At 44.2% G+C, this 17563-nt stretch overlaps 2 protein-coding genes across 8 annotated transcripts in view; one reads left to right on the top strand and one right to left on the bottom strand.

Annotated features, from left to right (window-relative positions):
- Positions 1-17563, bottom strand: part of TTC8 (tetratricopeptide repeat domain 8) — a 485821-nt gene that overhangs the window by 396230 nt on the left and 72028 nt on the right. The gene's annotated exons all lie outside the window — the stretch shown is intronic.
- FOXN3 (forkhead box N3) overlaps positions 1-17563 on the top strand; it is a 139614-nt gene that overhangs the window by 117082 nt on the left and 4969 nt on the right. For 3 of the 4 annotated variants that reach the window (XM_075282412.1, XM_075282414.1, XM_075282413.1), the window contains exons 5-6: positions 11464-11529; positions 13930-14035. In XM_075282412.1, the coding sequence (XP_075138513.1) occupies positions 11464-11529; positions 13930-14035 (172 nt within the window). The remainder of the gene's footprint in view (positions 1-11463; positions 11530-13929; positions 14036-17563) is intronic. The other variant, XM_075282415.1, reaches the window with a different exon arrangement.

Raw genomic sequence — 17563 nt, 5'->3', positions numbered from 1 at the left:
GTGGACAGGTACAAAATGCTCATGGGCGCTCAGTTTTCAACTGACTGCCAGGTTTCGGTCTCCTGTCCAGTTTCTTGGGGCAGAAGATGGAAGCCCAGCTGGATTGCTTAATGCGCTCACGGGCGCAGATGTGAACCCGCCCTAAGCGTTATTGTCCGTTTTTTTTATACTGTCCATTTTTTTGTTTTTGCTTTCTGAGCATGTGCAGAAAACAACGAACACAAAATAACGAACAGTATCTGATGGCTATCAGTTACTGTCCATTATAAGTCTTGCCCATAGACCTCAATGTTAAAAAAAAATAAATAACGGACACCTGCCCTCCGTCTAGAATCTGTTTTTTCAAACGGACACAAAAGTCCTGCATGTAGGATCTTTTTTGTCTGCTGGAAAAAAACGGACTTCTGACAGACTGAGTGTAAACGGACACAAGATAAAATCCCATTGAAATGAATGAAAATTTTAACTGATTACTGATGGTTCAGCTAGTGTCCCTTACTAAAATCTTGCAACGGGCACTGCTGAAGGTCACCAACAGTAGTATGAACGCCCCCATAGGAAGGCTGTTCATTAGGTTTCCTGGACTCCTGAATGGTAGATCTGTATTGCCACAAGCCACCCTAGTTCATAATTTGGTATATATGTCATTCAGGCTTGTAGGAAAGCTGGGTAGCCACCTTTTGTGGGAGGTTTAATTTGAGGCCAAATTGATTTATAATTCTCACATATATAAGACCAGAGCCTGTCTAGAAGACTGTAGCTCTGGAAATCTTGAAGCAACCCTCGGGTCACCCTGACGTTATATTGGGTCACTTGATCCCACCCTAGCTGCCCCTGGTGCACCACAGGGAGGCGATTGGAGTATACAGTGTACTAACTGCAATAATTGTGTATTATCCTGTCCTGGGAGAGAATCCACTATTGTATTCTAGTTTTTCTTTTTGTGTGTAACCACCTCTCCGACAGTGGTGACATGATCCTAGAGAAGGAAACACACTTTTCCTTGTCGCCATCTTGCTGCACAGCTTCACTTTCATTTTTAGTTGAACAGGATAATAACTGGCGCGACGGTTCCAGGAATGGGGCAGGGCCAGCTTATCCGTTGGACTGTGTTCTGTTGATATTATGTCCATGACGGTTGAGTCGTTTGTTGCCATGGTGATGAACTTGTTCAGCAGGTTGTCACACTACACCCAGTTAAGTAATTCAGCACAGGCAGTATTCAACACGGAGCCTTCCAGCATATATGTATATAACTCTACACATGGCACACTGCTGTGTTCAGTTACTAGAAATGGACATTTTTATTTTTTTGTTTTGTTTTTCTGAACAGATTTTTCTAACAACTTACAATGCTGAATGGATGGGCTGCATTCTCAGTGATGTCACCGCTGCTCTCTAGTGAATGGATAGGCTGCATTCTCAGTGATGTCACTGCTGCTCTCTAGTGAATGGATAGGCTGCATTCTCAGTGATGTCACCGCTGCTCTCTAGTGAATGGATAGGCTGCATTCTCAGTGATGTCACTGCTACTCTCTAGTTTATGGATAGGTTGCATTCTCAGTGATGTCACTGCTACTCTCTAGTTTATGGATAGGCTGCATTCTCAGTGATGTCACCGCTGCTCTCTAGTGAATGGATAGGCTGCATTCTCAGTGATGTCACTGCTACTCTCTAGTTTATGGATAGGCTGAATTCTCAGTGATGTCACTGCTACTCTCTAGTGAATGGATAGGCTGCATTCTCAGTGATGTCACCGCTGCTCTCTAGTGAATGGATAGGCTGCATTCTCAGTGATGTCACGGCTGCTCTCTAGGGAATGGATAGGCTGCATTCTCAGTGATGTCACCGCTGCTCTCTAGTGAATGGATAGGCTGCATTCTCAGTGATGTCACTGCTGCTCTCTAGTGAATGGATAGGCTGCATTCTCAGTGATGTCACCGCTGCTCTCTAGTGAATGGATAGGCTGCATTCTCAGTGATGTCACTGCTACTCTCTAGTTTATGGATAGGTTGCATTCTCAGTGATGTCACTGCTACTCTCTAGTTTATGGATAGGCTGCATTCTCAGTGATGTCACCGCTGCTCTCTAGTGAATGGATAGGCTGCATTCTCAGTGATGTCACTGCTACTCTCTAGTTTATGGATAGGCTGAATTCTCAGTGATGTCACTGCTACTCTCTAGTGAATGGATAGGCTGCATTCTCAGTGATGTCACCGCTGCTCTCTAGTGAATGGATAGGCTGCATTCTCAGTGATGTCACGGCTGCTCTCTAGGGAATGGATAGGCTGCATTCTCAGTGATGTCACCGCTGCTCTCTAGTGAATGGATAGGCTGCATTCTCAGTGATGTCACCGCTGCTCTCTAGTGAATGGATAGGCTGCATTCTCAGTGATGTCACCGCTGCTCTCTAGTGAATGGATAGGCTGCATTCTCAGTGATGTCACCGCTGCTCTCTAGTGAATGGATAGGCTGCATTCTCAGTGATGTCACTGCTACTCTCTAGTGAATGGATAGGTTGCATTCTCAGTGATGTCACCGCTGCTCTCTAGTGAATGGATAGGCTGCATTCTCAGTGATGTCACCGCTGCTCTCTAGTGAATGGATAGGCTGCATTCTCAGTGATGTCACTGCTGCTCTCTAGTGAATGGATGGGCTGCATTCTCAGTGATGTCACCGCTGCTCTCTAGTGAATGGATAGGCTGCATTCTCAGTGATGTCACTGCTGCTCTCTAGTGAATGGATAGGCTGCATTCTCAGTGATGTCACTGCTGCTCTCTAGTTTATGGATAGGTTGCATTCTCAGTGATGTCACTGCTACTCTCTAGTTTATGGATAGGCTGCATTCTCAGTGATGTCACCGCTGCTCTCTAGTGAATGGATAGGCTGCATTCTCAGTGATGTCACTGCTACTCTCTAGTTTATGGATAGGCTGCATTCTCAGTGATGTCACTGCTACTCTCTAGTGAATGGATAGGCTGCATTCTCAGTGATGTCACCGCTGCTCTCTAGTGAATGGATAGGCTGCATTCTCAGTGATGTCACGGCTGCTCTCTAGGGAATGGATAGGCTGCATTCTCAGTGATGTCACCGCTGCTCTCTAGTGAATGGATAGGCTGCATTCTCAGTGATGTCACCGCTGCTCTCTAGTGAATGGATAGGCTGCATTCTCAGTGATGTCACGGCTGCTCTCTAGTGAATGGATAGGCTGCATTCTCAGTGATGTCACCGCTGCTCTCTAGTGAATGGATAGGCTGCATTCTCAGTGATGTCACTGCTACTCTCTAGTGAATGGATAGGTTGCATTCTCAGTGATGTCACCGCTGCTCTCTAGTGAATGGATAGGCTGCATTCTCAGTGATGTCACCGCTGCTCTCTAGTGAATGGATAGGCTGCATTCTCAGTGATGTCACTGCTACTCTCTAGTGAATGGATAGGCTGCATTCTCAGTGATGTCACTGCTACTCTCTAGTGAATGGATAGGCTGCATTCTCAGTGATGTCACTGCTACTCTCTAGTTTATGGATAGGTTGCATTCTCAGTGATGTCACTGCTACTCTCTAGTTTATGGATAGGCTGCATTCTCAGTGATGTCACCGCTGCTCTCTAGTGAATGGATAGGCTGCATTCTCAGTGATGTCACTGCTACTCTCTAGTTTATGGATAGGCTGCATTCTCAGTGATGTCACCGCTGCTCTCTAGTGAATGGATAGGCTGCATTCTCAGTGATGTCACTGCTACTCTCTAGTTTATGGATAGGCTGCATTCTCAGTGATGTCACTGCTACTCTCTAGTGAATGGATAGGCTGCATTCTCAGTGATGTCACCGCTGCTCTCTAGTGAATGGATAGGCTGCATTCTCAGTGATGTCACCGCTGCTCTCTAGTGAATGGATAGGCTGCATTCTCAGTGATGTCACCGCTGCTCTCTAGTGAATGGATGGGCTGCATTCTCAGTGATGTCACCGCTGCTCTCTAGTGAATGGATAAGCTGCATTCTCAGTGATGTCACTGCTGCTCTCTAGTGAATGGATAGGCTGCATTCTCAGTGATGTCACTGCTGCTCTCTAGTGAATGGATAGGCTGCAGTCTCAGTGATGTCACTGCTGCTCTCTAGTGAATGGATAGGCTGCATTCTCAGTGATGTCACTGCTGCTCTCTAGTGAATGGATAGGCTGCATTCTCAGTGATGTCACTGCTGCTCTCTAGTGAATGGATAGGCTGCATTCTCAGTGATGTCACCGCTGCTCTCTAGTGAATGGATAGGCTGCATTCTCAGTGATGTCACTGCTACTCTCTAGTTTATGGATAGGCTGCATTCTCAGTGATGTCACTGCTACTCTCTAGTGAATGGATAGGCTGCATTCTCAGTGATGTCACCGCTGCTCTCTAGTGAATGGATAGGCTGCATTCTCAGTGATGTCACCGCTGCTCTCTAGTGAATGGATAGGCTGCATTCTCAGTGATGTCACCGCTGCTCTCTAGTGAATGGATGGGCTGCATTCTCAGTGATGTCACCGCTGCTCTCTAGTGAATGGATAAGCTGCATTCTCAGTGATGTCACTGCTGCTCTCTAGTGAATGGATAGGCTGCATTCTCAGTGATGTCACCGCTGCTCTCTAGTTTATGGATAGGCTGCATTCTCAGTGATGTCACCGCTGCTCTCTAGTGAATGGATAGGCTGCATTCTCAGTGATGTCACTGCTACTCTCTAGTTTATGGATAGGTTGCATTCTCAGTGATGTCACCGCTACTCTCTAGTTTATGGATAGGCTGCATTCTCAGTGATGTCACCGCTGCTCTCTAGTGAATGGATAGGCTGCATTCTCAGTGATGTCACTGCTACTCTCTAGTTTATGGATAGGCTGCATTCTCAGTGATGTCACTGCTACTCTCTAGTGAATGGATAGGCTGCATTCTCAGTGATGTCACCGCTGCTCTCTAGTGAATGGATGGGCTGCATTCTCAGTGATGTCACCGCTGCTCTCTAGTGAATGGATAAGCTGCATTCTCAGTGATGTCACTGCTGCTCTCTAGTGAATGGATAGGCTGCATTCTCAGTGATGTCACTGCTGCTCTCTAGTGAATGGATAGGCTGCAGTCTGTGATGTCACTGCTGCTCTCTAGTGAATGGATAGGCTGCATTCTCAGTGATGTCACTGCTGCTCTCTAGTGAATGGATAGGCTGCATTCTCAGTGATGTCACTGCTGCTCTCTAGTGAATGGATAGGCTGCATTCTCAGTGATGTCACCGCTGCTCTCTAGTGAATGGATAGGCTGCATTCTCAGTGATGTCACTGCTACTCTCTAGTTTATGGATAGGCTGCATTCTCAGTGATGTCACCGCTGCTCTCTAGTGAATGGATAGGCTGCATTCTCAGTGATGTCACCGCTGCTCTCTAGTGAATGGATAGGCTGCATTCTCAGTGATGTCACCGCTGCTCTCTAGTGAATGGATGGGCTGCATTCTCAGTGATGTCACCGCTGCTCTCTAGTGAATGGATAAGCTGCATTCTCAGTGATGTCACCGCTGCTCTCTAGTGAATGGATAGGCTGCATTCTCAGTGATGTCACCGCTGCTCTCTAGTGAATGGATAGGCTGCATTCTCAGTGATGTCACTGCTACTCTCTAGTTTATGGATAGGCTGCATTCTCAGTGATGTCACCGCTGCTCTCTAGTGAATGGATAGGCTGCATTCTCAGTGATGTCACCGCTACTCTCTAGTTTATGGATAGGTTGCATTCTCAGTGATGTCACCGCTACTCTCTAGTTTATGGATAGGCTGCATTCTCAGTGATGTCACCGCTGCTCTCTAGTGAATGGATAGGCTGCATTCTCAGTGATGTCACCGCTACTCTCTAGTTTATGGATAGGCTGCATTCTCAGTGATGTCACTGCTACTCTCTAGTGAATGGATAGGCTGCATTCTCAGTGATGTCACCGCTGCTCTCTAGTGAATGGATAGGCTGCATTCTCAGTGATGTCACCGCTGCTCTCTAGTGAATGGATAGGCTGCATTCTCAGTGATGTCACCGCTGCTCTCTAGTGAATGGATGGGCTGCATTCTCAGTGATGTCACCGCTGCTCTCTAGTGAATGGATAAGCTGCATTCTCAGTGATGTCACTGCTGCTCTCTAGTGAATGGATAGGCTGCATTCTCAGTGATGTCACTGCTGCTCTCTAGTGAATGGATAGGCTGCAGTCTCAGTGATGTCACTGCTGCTCTCTAGTGAATGGATAGGCTGCATTCTCAGTGATGTCACTGCTGCTCTCTAGTGAATGGATAGGCTGCATTCTCAGTGATGTCACCGCTGCTCTCTAGTGAATGGATAGGCTGCATTCTCAGTGATGTCACCGCTGCTCTCTAGTGAATGGATAGGCTGCATTCTCAGTGATGTCACTGCTACTCTCTAGTTTATGGATAGGCTGCATTCTCAGTGATGTCACCGCTGCTCTCTAGTGAATGGATAGGCTGCATTCTCAGTGATGTCACTGCTGCTGTTTAGTGATTTCATTTGCGTGCTGAGTCCTGGTTCCCCTTCATTAGTAAACTGCTGCCCATCGCCCCTTCTACAGTTGTACATTGTGCGGAGATATATAAGATGTTAGTGGTTACTATAGAAACAGAGATCCGGTGCCAGCAGGAAGGAAAATGTGGAAGGGAGAAGCCATTTTATTGGGAATTCTCCAGGATGGAAACTTTCAAGTCAGAAATATTCACTGAGAGTAACACAAGGCTGAAGGAAAAGTCATTATTAACTGCAGTGAAAATTTTCATGGCGTTGTAGTTGGAATCTTTTTTTTTTTTTTTTCCCTTGTATCTAACAAATTCCAGTTCTCCAGCAGAAATTCCTACACTTGTAGGAAAAGTTTCAATAACTGCAGATGATGCAATTTTTTTTTTTTTTTTACTGTTTTGGTTGTGACCCAGGTTGAAGTAAAAAATAGTGTGGTTTTCTTGCTGCATTGTTCCTCCATTCCTGAGAATATGAATGTTGCGGGATATTTCTGCGTGCCTATAGAACAGATACCTCTTCTGTTTTATCCTTCATTTAGGAACAATCTTTATGATTTCCTATGTGACATCTTGGAGTGTGGCTGAGGGGTGAGCGTGTTTTGTTTGTTTTGTTTTTTTCCTCTTATTTTCTACATTTTGACTTGTAAGCAAACATTTCATATTGCGCCCGGAGAGATCTTATAATCATTATGGACACGGCCTGTGGAGATAAAAAAGCCGCTCGTCTAAATTCAGCAAACAACATTTGTTGACATCAAAGTTTGCGTTCTTTACGAGAAGGGAGCGAATCAAAGGCGAGAGAAGCGCGCTGTCCTGGCCTGGTGTGCGGAGAGTGTCGGGGGGTGGGGGGGGGGGGGTGGTACTTGTATCCTCTTCCAGTAATAGAGTCTAGAAGCTCGCCGTGTGACAAGGCTGCATGTCCCCAAGCAGCTGCGGACGACTCTCAATCCTCAATGAATTTGTTACGGTGGAATTTCATATTTTTATTTTTTTTTTGGTTGTCAAGGCAACCATGCAAATAAATGTAAAGACTTGTCCGTCATGCAAGCGTTGCCTTATTCATCATACTGCAGTCACGCCTTTCTCTGCAACGAAAATTTAAAGGAGAAGACACTAGGGGGTGTGGGCTCCAATTGCAAGTGTAATGGAGCTCTGTCATGACCCCTTAGAAGGGACGTGTGGCATATGGTTATATAAGAACACCCCCAGGTGGCCTGGTTCTCCTGTAAAAATGAATAGAATACAAGTGTCCGTCCTAATGACAGTAAGGGTTAAATGCTGCTTTTCAGGATCATACTGTCTCCTGGTGGTTATGTGTGGTATTAGTTGTAGCATTGTATGATCTATGTTTTATAAGGGGGGGGGGGGGGCTGTCTAGATTCTAATTTATTGGGGGTCTGGCATGATGTGCCCTTTCTCTGCTGGCAGTCGGATTACTATGGATACATTACAACAATGGTTTTTCTCCAGTACAGCAGTGTCTCACATTACATAGATCTCACGCTGAAGGCAGAATTACTGCTGAACTGAGAAATAGAAGAGACGTGAGGCTCCGCGAGTCTTTAACCTCGGCTTTCTCCATCTCTAAACAGCCCAGTGACAACACATTTAAGGGGAGTAGCCCTTTAAGAATATGTACAGTTTGTAGAACTTGCAGTCCAAACAACCAAAGTAACTAGAGGCCGGAGAGTGGTGCCTCTGATAGAGGAGAGGCGTCTGGACTGTGCAGCCTCCTTGGGGGGTTGACGTGGAGTGGGGAGCGCTGCCGACTCCAGGATTATATTATGTGGAAGGAATGTGTCTTGTCTTGTGCTGAAATGTGAGTGCTGATGTAATGATGTCCTTGTAGTAACCCCTCTGTGCTCGGGAACACTTCTCCTCTGGTTGGATATATAGTGGACCAATCCAAGTGTAATCCTCGTAAATAGTGGCAACTTTCTTCTTTGTATAGGCGCCATCCATATTTTTGACCTTGAATTCTAAGTCCTTGAGTTGTACTCTATTGTCAGGTTGTCAGAGAAAGAGGTGATCTGTTAAGTCTTTTCATGGATGTATCTCTTCCTAGTAACCATTATATATTTCAAATTGGGCGGCACTCAGCTTTCTGAGAATTCTGAATGGCATTTCTGCTTATGTTGTGCCTCAATGCAGAAACAATGGGTATCGTGATGCTTCTAGGCATACTCCCCCTGAAATTAGACACAAGTTGGAGAGAATTTATTAAGACTGCTGTTTCATGTGTAAGGCTTGGTTCACATCTGCGTTCGGGCCATTCTGTTCCTCCCTCCGCATGAAAAATGAGGAGAAAAAAGTCCTGCAAGCAGCACTGTTCTCTCCTCATTTTTTGTGTGGAAACCACACGGACCTAATTGTGGTCTATGAGGTCTTCAGGTTTCCTAAGGTAACCACTTTTTTTATGCAGATTAAGTTTCCATTTGAGGGTCCCCAAGTGGACCCCCGAATGGAGACCCATGCACAGAACTTGGCCTAATTCATAACAGGTTTCTGGTGTGAGTTGTAATAAATTTCTCAACCTGAGGTGTCCTTGTGGCACATCTTTGCCATGGGAAAGGCCTGTTTGCCAAACATGCACCAAAGTTGGGCACATCTACACCAGTAAACTTATTTAATTCCCCCATTGAGTTTTTGGTGGAAGTTTTGAGTAGTTTCAAAAGCTATGAGAAATATAAAGTAAGCACTTACAGTAACTCCATAGCACCTGCTTATTCTGTATATTTGTACAGTGCACTGTACCACTTCTTTGTCTATCATGACCTGTAAGTGACTATGCATTTCATGCAACACATCTGGTTCAGCTTATTACTATTATATTACAGTATGTCCGCCTCCTCTGATGTTTCCTTGTTTGCATTGAGAAGCTGTTGATGTCACATAAGTATGAGTGAGAAGCCACCATGTGCAGACAGATAGACAGACCAGTGTAATGCACAGTAAGGCTGGGTTCACACCAGCGTTGGTTCTCCATATGGGGATTCCATTCCCCTCTTGCCTTGAAAAATGTGGAGAGAAAGGCACCGCAAGCAGCAAACTTTTCTCTCCACATCTTTCGCCCTCTTTAGGTGGAAACCACACGGACCCCATTATAGTAACCGCTTTTATTTAAGTGGATTAGGTTTCCATTTGGGGGGTCCCCAAGCGGACAACCCAAACACAGATGTGAACCTAGCCTAAGAGCGGACAGGGGGCAGACACTGGTAGAGTATTTAGTCACTAAGGGGGCAGTGGAACACGTTTTGTAAGCATTTGTGTATGGACTTTTCTCTTATCAGCCATTCCTGATGAATATGGATAAATGGCCGTTAATTCTCTGTTATCTGACAGGTCAGACTAGGGAGAGACTGACTGCAGCGCAGATGAATGCAGTCTATTGCTCTTTGTTATCAGCCATTCAGGCAAGGTACAGGCTACCCCTTTTACCACTGCTGAGAGATGTCTAATGTGGCGATAGGCGATGCCCTTGAAATCCGGAAAATAATGAAGTTGTCATGTTGTTGGCCTTGAGTCATTCTTGTGCTGGATGGAGGGGGCCCTTTGTCTGGGGGTCGCCTCTTCCTCTCCTGCTCGTCTCGTGGCCTGGTTCTCTTTCGCCTCTGGGCAGATGGGACGCTTCGCTGGGGCAGATGTTCCTTTCAGCAGCCGCTCCTGGATGTTTACTGTCGTCATGGTGACATCGGTTGCCATGGAAGCCCTGACTGCTTGGCTCTGCGTTTTTTGTGAGGGCGGCAGTTGGGGGGGGGGGGGTGAGGAAAACCATAATATTTCTTTCTGTCCCTGCAAGCTGCCATCTGTCTAGCAACAGAATGGGGATTGGTTCTGCAGGAGCTGGGAGCAGATAGCGCTGGAAGCTGCGAGCATTTGGAGGAAAGTGAATTGTTGCAGCCGTACACCTATTCTGTAGGGTAATTACAAAAACCAGATGAGGGTCCCTAGTCAGGCAGTAACCCCCACTTACTCCTGTATCCTCTCCTGTGCACAGGTTTATGGGGGCATCGGGGGAGGTCATTGTTTCTTTTTAGTAGCACTATGTGTCTAGATTGTATAGAAATAAAGGTATTTAGCTACTAAGGACAAAACGAAACTATTTCATAATCCTTTACACTGCACATGGAGAACAGTAACCAATAAAATGCAAAGAATGGAGGGTTTGTTTTTTGTTTTGTTTTTTAAAAACCCTCCATTCTTTATACTGCAGGCTGCATTTAAAGAACCGACAAAACAGTATAATAGAAAATGTTCTTGTGTAAAGTGACTTCATGTTTTCATGACTAAATCACTTTATCTATATAACATTTTCTTTTTTGGTAGGTGTGCTACATAGGAGCCAGCTCTTGGCATGGCATGAGGTACAAAGGACCTTCTGGGCAAGGGATGAAACGTCAGACCAGTCCAGGCGGCCATTGGCTAGTGACCCCACCTATGACATCCTATAACCATTGGTGCAGACCATTGGCCACCTGGCTCCTGAGATTTGTGTATCTAGTGCACATCACAACCAGTCTGGAGCTCAGTTGCTTAGATACATGAGCTCCTGTATGCCTCATGTGTCGGCACTAAGCTGCATTGTACTTAATGTTAGGTTACATTTAACTCTTTTAGATCATGTGTTATAGGATTCACTCAGATTTTAAGTAACTGAATTGAGCTCCTTTAACTGCCTGTTTATGGGGGACAGATGCCTTGTGAGTTCCCAGGCTGCCTGGTGTCTGTGGTAGCTCATGCGCCTGTCCTCTGCTCTGTCTGAAGTTTCTTCTTTCCTTTCCTTCCACTCTTCTCGGATCATGTAACGCTTTGGCTGGAGGCCTGCGCCCCGTGGTGGTGGGCTTACCTGTGTCATTTTCCACTGTTCCCTGTCATAGAGTTGTATAAGTTTAGAGTAAGATTTCCCCATGATACTTAGTAACGTATCTATTGGTTGATTTTCACAGATCCCGACATTGCCGCTGCCAGCGCCATGATGCTATTGAATTCTCCACATGATTTACACGCAGGTTGTGAGTAGACAGTAACACTACATATAAGTGACATTATACCTACTGATAGAAGGAATGCATATCTACTGATTGTCTCTGCTACTTGTGTGGGGAATACATCTGGAGCAAAATGCTTCAGTCCTCACAGCATAGAAACAAACATTTCCTTCCTAATGTTTTAACCCTTTAGTTCAGCATCTAGAAGGCGACCACAAATCCCGGCACAGCCCTATGTGTGGATTCTGAACTCCTGATAGCAAGGGATGTTTGTCACATCAAGAATCTGTCCCTGTGCATTTTATTAACTTGCTGAACGGGTTTCTAAGCTGGGACCTTCATAGCACAGGGAGAATCCCGATGAGTCACTGCTTATTATCTGTGTCAGTCAGCTGGAGACGACGCGTTTCATACCATTGTTCAGTAATCCAGAAATAGAGGTCTGCCATGACACACAATAACTAATTATGAGAATACACTTCATTGTACGGCGCCACATTAAAGGTCCAAAACATTCACCCTACAAACAGATAAGCTAACTATCTTCCATAAAGCATGCCATGTGAGAATGAAATGTGTCAGCGGACAAAAGCGTCTGATTTCTCAGTGATGTCACTGCTGCTCTCTAGTGAATGGATAGGCGACTTCTCAATGATGTCACTGCTGCTTTCTAGTGAATAGATTGGCAAATTCTCGGTGATGTCACTGCTGCCCTCTAGTGAACGGATAGGTGGCATTCCCACATCTGCTATCTAGTCAATGAATATATTGCATTGTCAGTGATGTCACTGCTGAATTCTCAGTGATGTGCCCGCTGCTCTCTAGTGAATGGACAGGCAGTATTCTCAGTGATGTCCCTGCTGTTCTCTAGTGAGTTGTATAGACGGTGCTTTCTAGTGAATGAGTGTTCTGCTTTCTCAGTGGTGTTACTACAGCTCTCTAGTAAATGGATAGGCTATATTCTCAGTGATGTCGCCACTTCTCTCTGGTCAATGGACAGGCTGCATTCTCAGTCTACTTTTGCAATTTTTACTGCAGGGTTGCAATACATACTAGTCTCACACAATAGACTGAATACAAACCCTAAATTGTAAAAAAAAAAAAAAAAAGAATGATCCCATCATTGACAGCAAGCAGAGGTCTTAAAAATGACAAATTGAAATATCAAGTCTGGACAGTTGCAGAATCATGTTTTATTATATAGTTGACAGACAAACCATAGTACTGATAATGTCAGTGGTTCTGTATTTCATGTCACATCATCTAATTGAGGGTTAATATTAATTACATATTTTCCTCCCTGTCCTGCTAGTTTTATTGTGTTCTCTGGTTATTTGGATGCAGGTAGGTGCCACATACCCTCATGGTCTTTGGTATCAAAGCAGTTTTTGTGTAATGTACTTCAGTCATTGTGCCTAATGCCAACCTCTTCCCTAGTCACGTGTTATTTTCCCTGTCAATTCTGTTTCTTCCCATCTCCTGTATTTACTTTCCTTTGGTGACTGCAGTTTTTGGGATCCCTCCACATGAATTTTGTGGTCGGCGTGCTCCTCTGTTTCTGGCAGAGCCCTTGCCAGTCAGGATCATAGACTATAACATCACCCAATTTCAGGAATCTTGTAAACGCCGCGAGGAATTAGAATCAACTGCTGGTAAAATATTCACCAACAGATGTCACTTCAGTGAAAATTGTCAAAAATAAATTCAATATTATGATCAGCCGCACGTGTTCAGCTCAAACAGCGCAGACGGGTTCGTGTCTCGGCAGCAATTAGGCCTTGATTGTGCTCAGCTTGTGCCAGGAGCCCGGGGTAATCGGAGGGCACAGATAGCAAATCAGGAATCCTGGGGAGGGAAGGAAGGGCAGAGATTGGGTGAGATGTTCATATACTGACATGTTCCTGGAGGATTTCTATCTCTGAAGTGGCTGATAACAGGGAACAATCAACTGCTCAATGGAGAACAGTCAACAGGTTTAACATTAAAAGTTGCAGGAATACAGTCTCAGCACACCATTAATAAAACTTTTCACGTCCGCTTCGTCCTGTTACAGAGAATCAGAGGATGTGTTGGGCTTCGTGATCGAACCAGAACTATAGAGAGGATTGTCATAACAGTACAATATGGGAAATGAGTGGTTCCAAGTCTAAATAACAGTTCATATGTGCTGGACTTGTGGAAAGCTGGGTGACTTGTAAGGGAGATTTATTTTTCTGTTACTAGAGCTACTATAGGCTCATGTTTGGTGGTAATTTCTACTGTCACACTGGTTATGATATGAAAGTTTTTCCAAATCTCATTCCAATGTTGCCCACTGTCTGGCACGGCATCTTGGAGTGTGGGCTTCTGTGATACTGGTATGCTGGTAATATTGGTTTCTGGGGTTGCCTTATTCTGACAATCCCACTCCCTCTGTCTCCACAGTTCCCCCCGGAGTGATACAAAATGGAGCTCGTGTTCTCAGCAGAGGGATCTTCCAGGGCGTCAGACCTTTACCAATAAACCCTATTGGAAGCATGGCTGCTGTAAGGTAAGTGCCAAGGTGGTAGGTGTCTGCTCATTTCTGATTTGATCTACAGTGTTGGCCAAAAGTATTGGCACCCCTGCAATTCTGTCAGATAATACTCATTTTCTTCCATAAAATGATTGCAAGCACAAACTCTTTGGTATTATTATCTTCATTTATTTTGCTTGCAATGAAAAAAACACAAAAGAGAATGAAAAAAAAAGGTCAAATCATTGATCATTTTACACAAAACTCCAAAAATGGGCCGGACAAAAGTATTGGCCCCCTCAGCCTAATACTTGGTAGCACAACCTTTAGACACAATAACTGCGCACAACCGCTTCCGGTAACCATCAATGAGTTTCTTACAATGCTCTGCTGGAATTTTAGACCATTCTTCTTTGGCAAACTGCTCCAGGTCCCTGAGATGTAAAGGGGGCCTTCTCCAAACTGCCATTTTGAGATCTCTCCACAGGTGTTCTATGGGATTCAGGTCTGGACTCATTGCTGCCACTTTAGAAGTCTCCATTGCTTTCTCTCAAACCATTTTCTAGTGCTTTTTGAAGTGTGTTTTGGGTCATTGTCCTGCTGGAAGACCCATGACCTCTGAGGGAGACCCAGCTTTCTCACACTGGGCCCTACATTATGCTGCAAAATTTGTTGGTAGTCTTCAGACTTCATAATGCCATGCACACGGTCAAGCAGTCCAGTGCCAGAGGCAGCAAAGCAACCCCAAAACATCAGGGAACCTCCGCCATGTTTGACTGTAGGGACCGTGTTCTTTTCTTTGAAGGCCTCTTTTTTTTCCTGTAAAGTCTATGTTGATGCCTTTTCCCAAAAAGCTCTACTTTTGTCTCATCTGACCAGAGAACATTTTTCCAAAACGTTTTTGGCTTTCTCAGGTACGTTTTGGCAAACTCCAGCCCGGCTTTTTTATGTCTCTGGGTAAGAAGTGGAGTCTTCCTGGGTATCCTACCATACAGTCCCTTTTCAGTCAGACGCTGACGGATAGTACTGGTCGACACTGTTGTACCCTCGGACTGCAGGGCAGCTGGAACTTGTTTGGATGTTAGTCGAGGTTCTTTATCCCCCATCTGCACAATCTTGCGTTGAAATCTCTCGTCAATTTTTCTTTTCCGTGCACATTTAGGGAGGTTAGCCACAGTGCCATGAGCTTTAAACTTCTTGATGACACTGCGCACGGTAGACACAGGAACATTCAGGTCTTTGGAGATGGACTTGTAGCCTTGAGATTGCTCATGCTTCCTCACAATTTTGCTTCTCAAGTCCTCAGACAGTTCTTTGGTCTTCTTTCTTTTCTCCATGCTCAATGTGGTACACACAAGGACACAGGACAGAGGTTGAGTCAACTTTAATCCATTTCAACTGGCTGCAAGTGTGATTTAGTTATTGCCACCACCTGTTAAGTGCCTCAGGTAAGTAACAGGTGCTGTTAATTACACAAATTAGAGAAGCATCACATGATTTTTCAAACAGTGCCAATACTTTTGTCCAACCCCTTTTTTATGTTTGGTGTGGAATTATATCCAATTTGGCTTTTTGAAAATTCTTTTTGTGGTTTTCCATTGAAGACAAATTAAATGAAGCTAATAATACCAAAGAATTTGTGATTGCAATCATTTTCTGGAAGAAAATGAGTATTATCTGACAGAATTGCAGGGGTGCCAATACTTTTGGCCAACACTGTACAAGGAACACAGGAAACTTCCACATACAGCCCCCTTTTTTGAAAGATCAAGCATTTTCCATAAGGAGAAAGTAACCCAACTGTACTTTAGGTCCTTTAGATTCAGAGTCTTTGAATTTTTGCAGGAAACCTGTTGCATCTCTTCTGATCTTCATTTGTATAGATCATTATTGTTGTCTCCATCATCTGGAAACTTTTTAGGTTCATTTTCCACAGGAGGAATAGATCCAGTGCTAATTTTCTGTCGACTAATGTGGAAACGTTTTAACTTTTTCTGCCCAAGAAGTTGTTTCCAGTAATGTCTTGCCACAGACATATAGCTGTGAATCCAAGGAGGAACGAAAGTGTACCTAAACTTTGGAAAAACTTTTGATTTTTCTGGCAGCATTGGTGACATTAATAAATATTGTAATATATTTTATTAATAGATTTTGGCTCCATTCTGTGAAAACATGATATGAAATCCACTTGTGCCCTCCTGGATTATTTGTCCTGTTTAACTCACTGACTTCTCACTGGATTATAGGGGAGCAAGCTCTGATAAAGGAGGGTTAACTACGGTAAGTGGATGGGGGTGGGCATCCCATTATAAATTCTCTGGTTCACTTTCTCATGACACAAATGGCAAACTATGATTAAACACTTATATCTCAGCCATTATTAAAGTGCCCGACCCTCCCAGGCTTAGTTTTCCTGCCTTATTCCAGCCCCTACTCCAATGAAAAGCCAGTGAGTTGAACAAGGCAAGGAATATAGAAGGGACAGCAGTGGATTCCAGCACAGGATGTCACAGAAAGGAGACAAACTATGTTAATAAAGTAAAGTAAATTATTATAAGTAAAGTACATTATAGTATTTATTAATGTTGCAAATGCTGCAAAAGAAGTCAAATGTAGGTACAATTTAAAGGGCCAGTCCAGGCTTGTGTAGATAAAGTTTACATATTCTGTACATGTGTTTTAATTCTTATGTTATCTACATGGATTTATTATAATAAGTCGTCATGCTGCGTGGTCAGGAGAGGATACAAAATTGGAGGAAAAATTGATAACCCTCATATTTTACAAGGTCTAAATTTACTCAGCATGAGTCACTTACAATGCATATGGTCATAATGACATCTCCTCAATGAAGGGGTTAGAACGATTGGGGGTGTTGTTTTTGTCTCCGATTTTAATAAATCTTGTCTAAAGCTGAGAAGTTGCCCGATGGCTACAAAATAAATAGCACCGCATGGAATATTTATAAGGCCCACGGCCCTGTTTATTGGTTTATCTTTCTGTCTAATAGACTCTGGTGGATCAAATAAATTCTGTGCACAGGAAACTCATTTTCTAGAAAGAGACAATGCAGCGTAAGAGAGGGGAAGGCGTGAGGCACAGACTAAACACATGTTACCAGAGATCTGGGCAGGAAATTCATGCTTCAAAGCACTTACAATAAAAACTGATAGCACACTGACCTATTCACTGCTATGACCTCATACACACAACTGTGATTTTCATGGATATCTATGTGGGCCTGTCATTTTCATAGATCTGTGTGCGGCCACAAAGCTCAGGTTGGTCCTATTCTTGTCTTTTTTTTGCGGTCCGGGCTTATTCACTCAAGTGTATGGGTCCGTGTAAAACATGGGATGCCATCTGTCATGGGATCCATACATGCACATGGTCATGTACATGCAGCCTAAGAAGAGATTGTCACGGTTCTACCCATGATGCTTTGCTGAAAAAAGCTTTATTAAAAGTTGCCATACAAAGTTGCATACCATTTTTTCTTTGATTTAGAGTGAGAGCATTTAGGCGAACCCTGAATGTAGCCATTGTACATGATAGTGTTTGCGT

Source organism: Leptodactylus fuscus, chromosome 7 (genome assembly GCF_031893055.1).
Source record: "Leptodactylus fuscus isolate aLepFus1 chromosome 7, aLepFus1.hap2, whole genome shotgun sequence".
Lineage (NCBI taxonomy): Eukaryota > Metazoa > Chordata > Amphibia > Anura > Leptodactylidae > Leptodactylus > Leptodactylus fuscus.
This window is presented reverse-complemented; position numbering and strand designations above follow the sequence as displayed.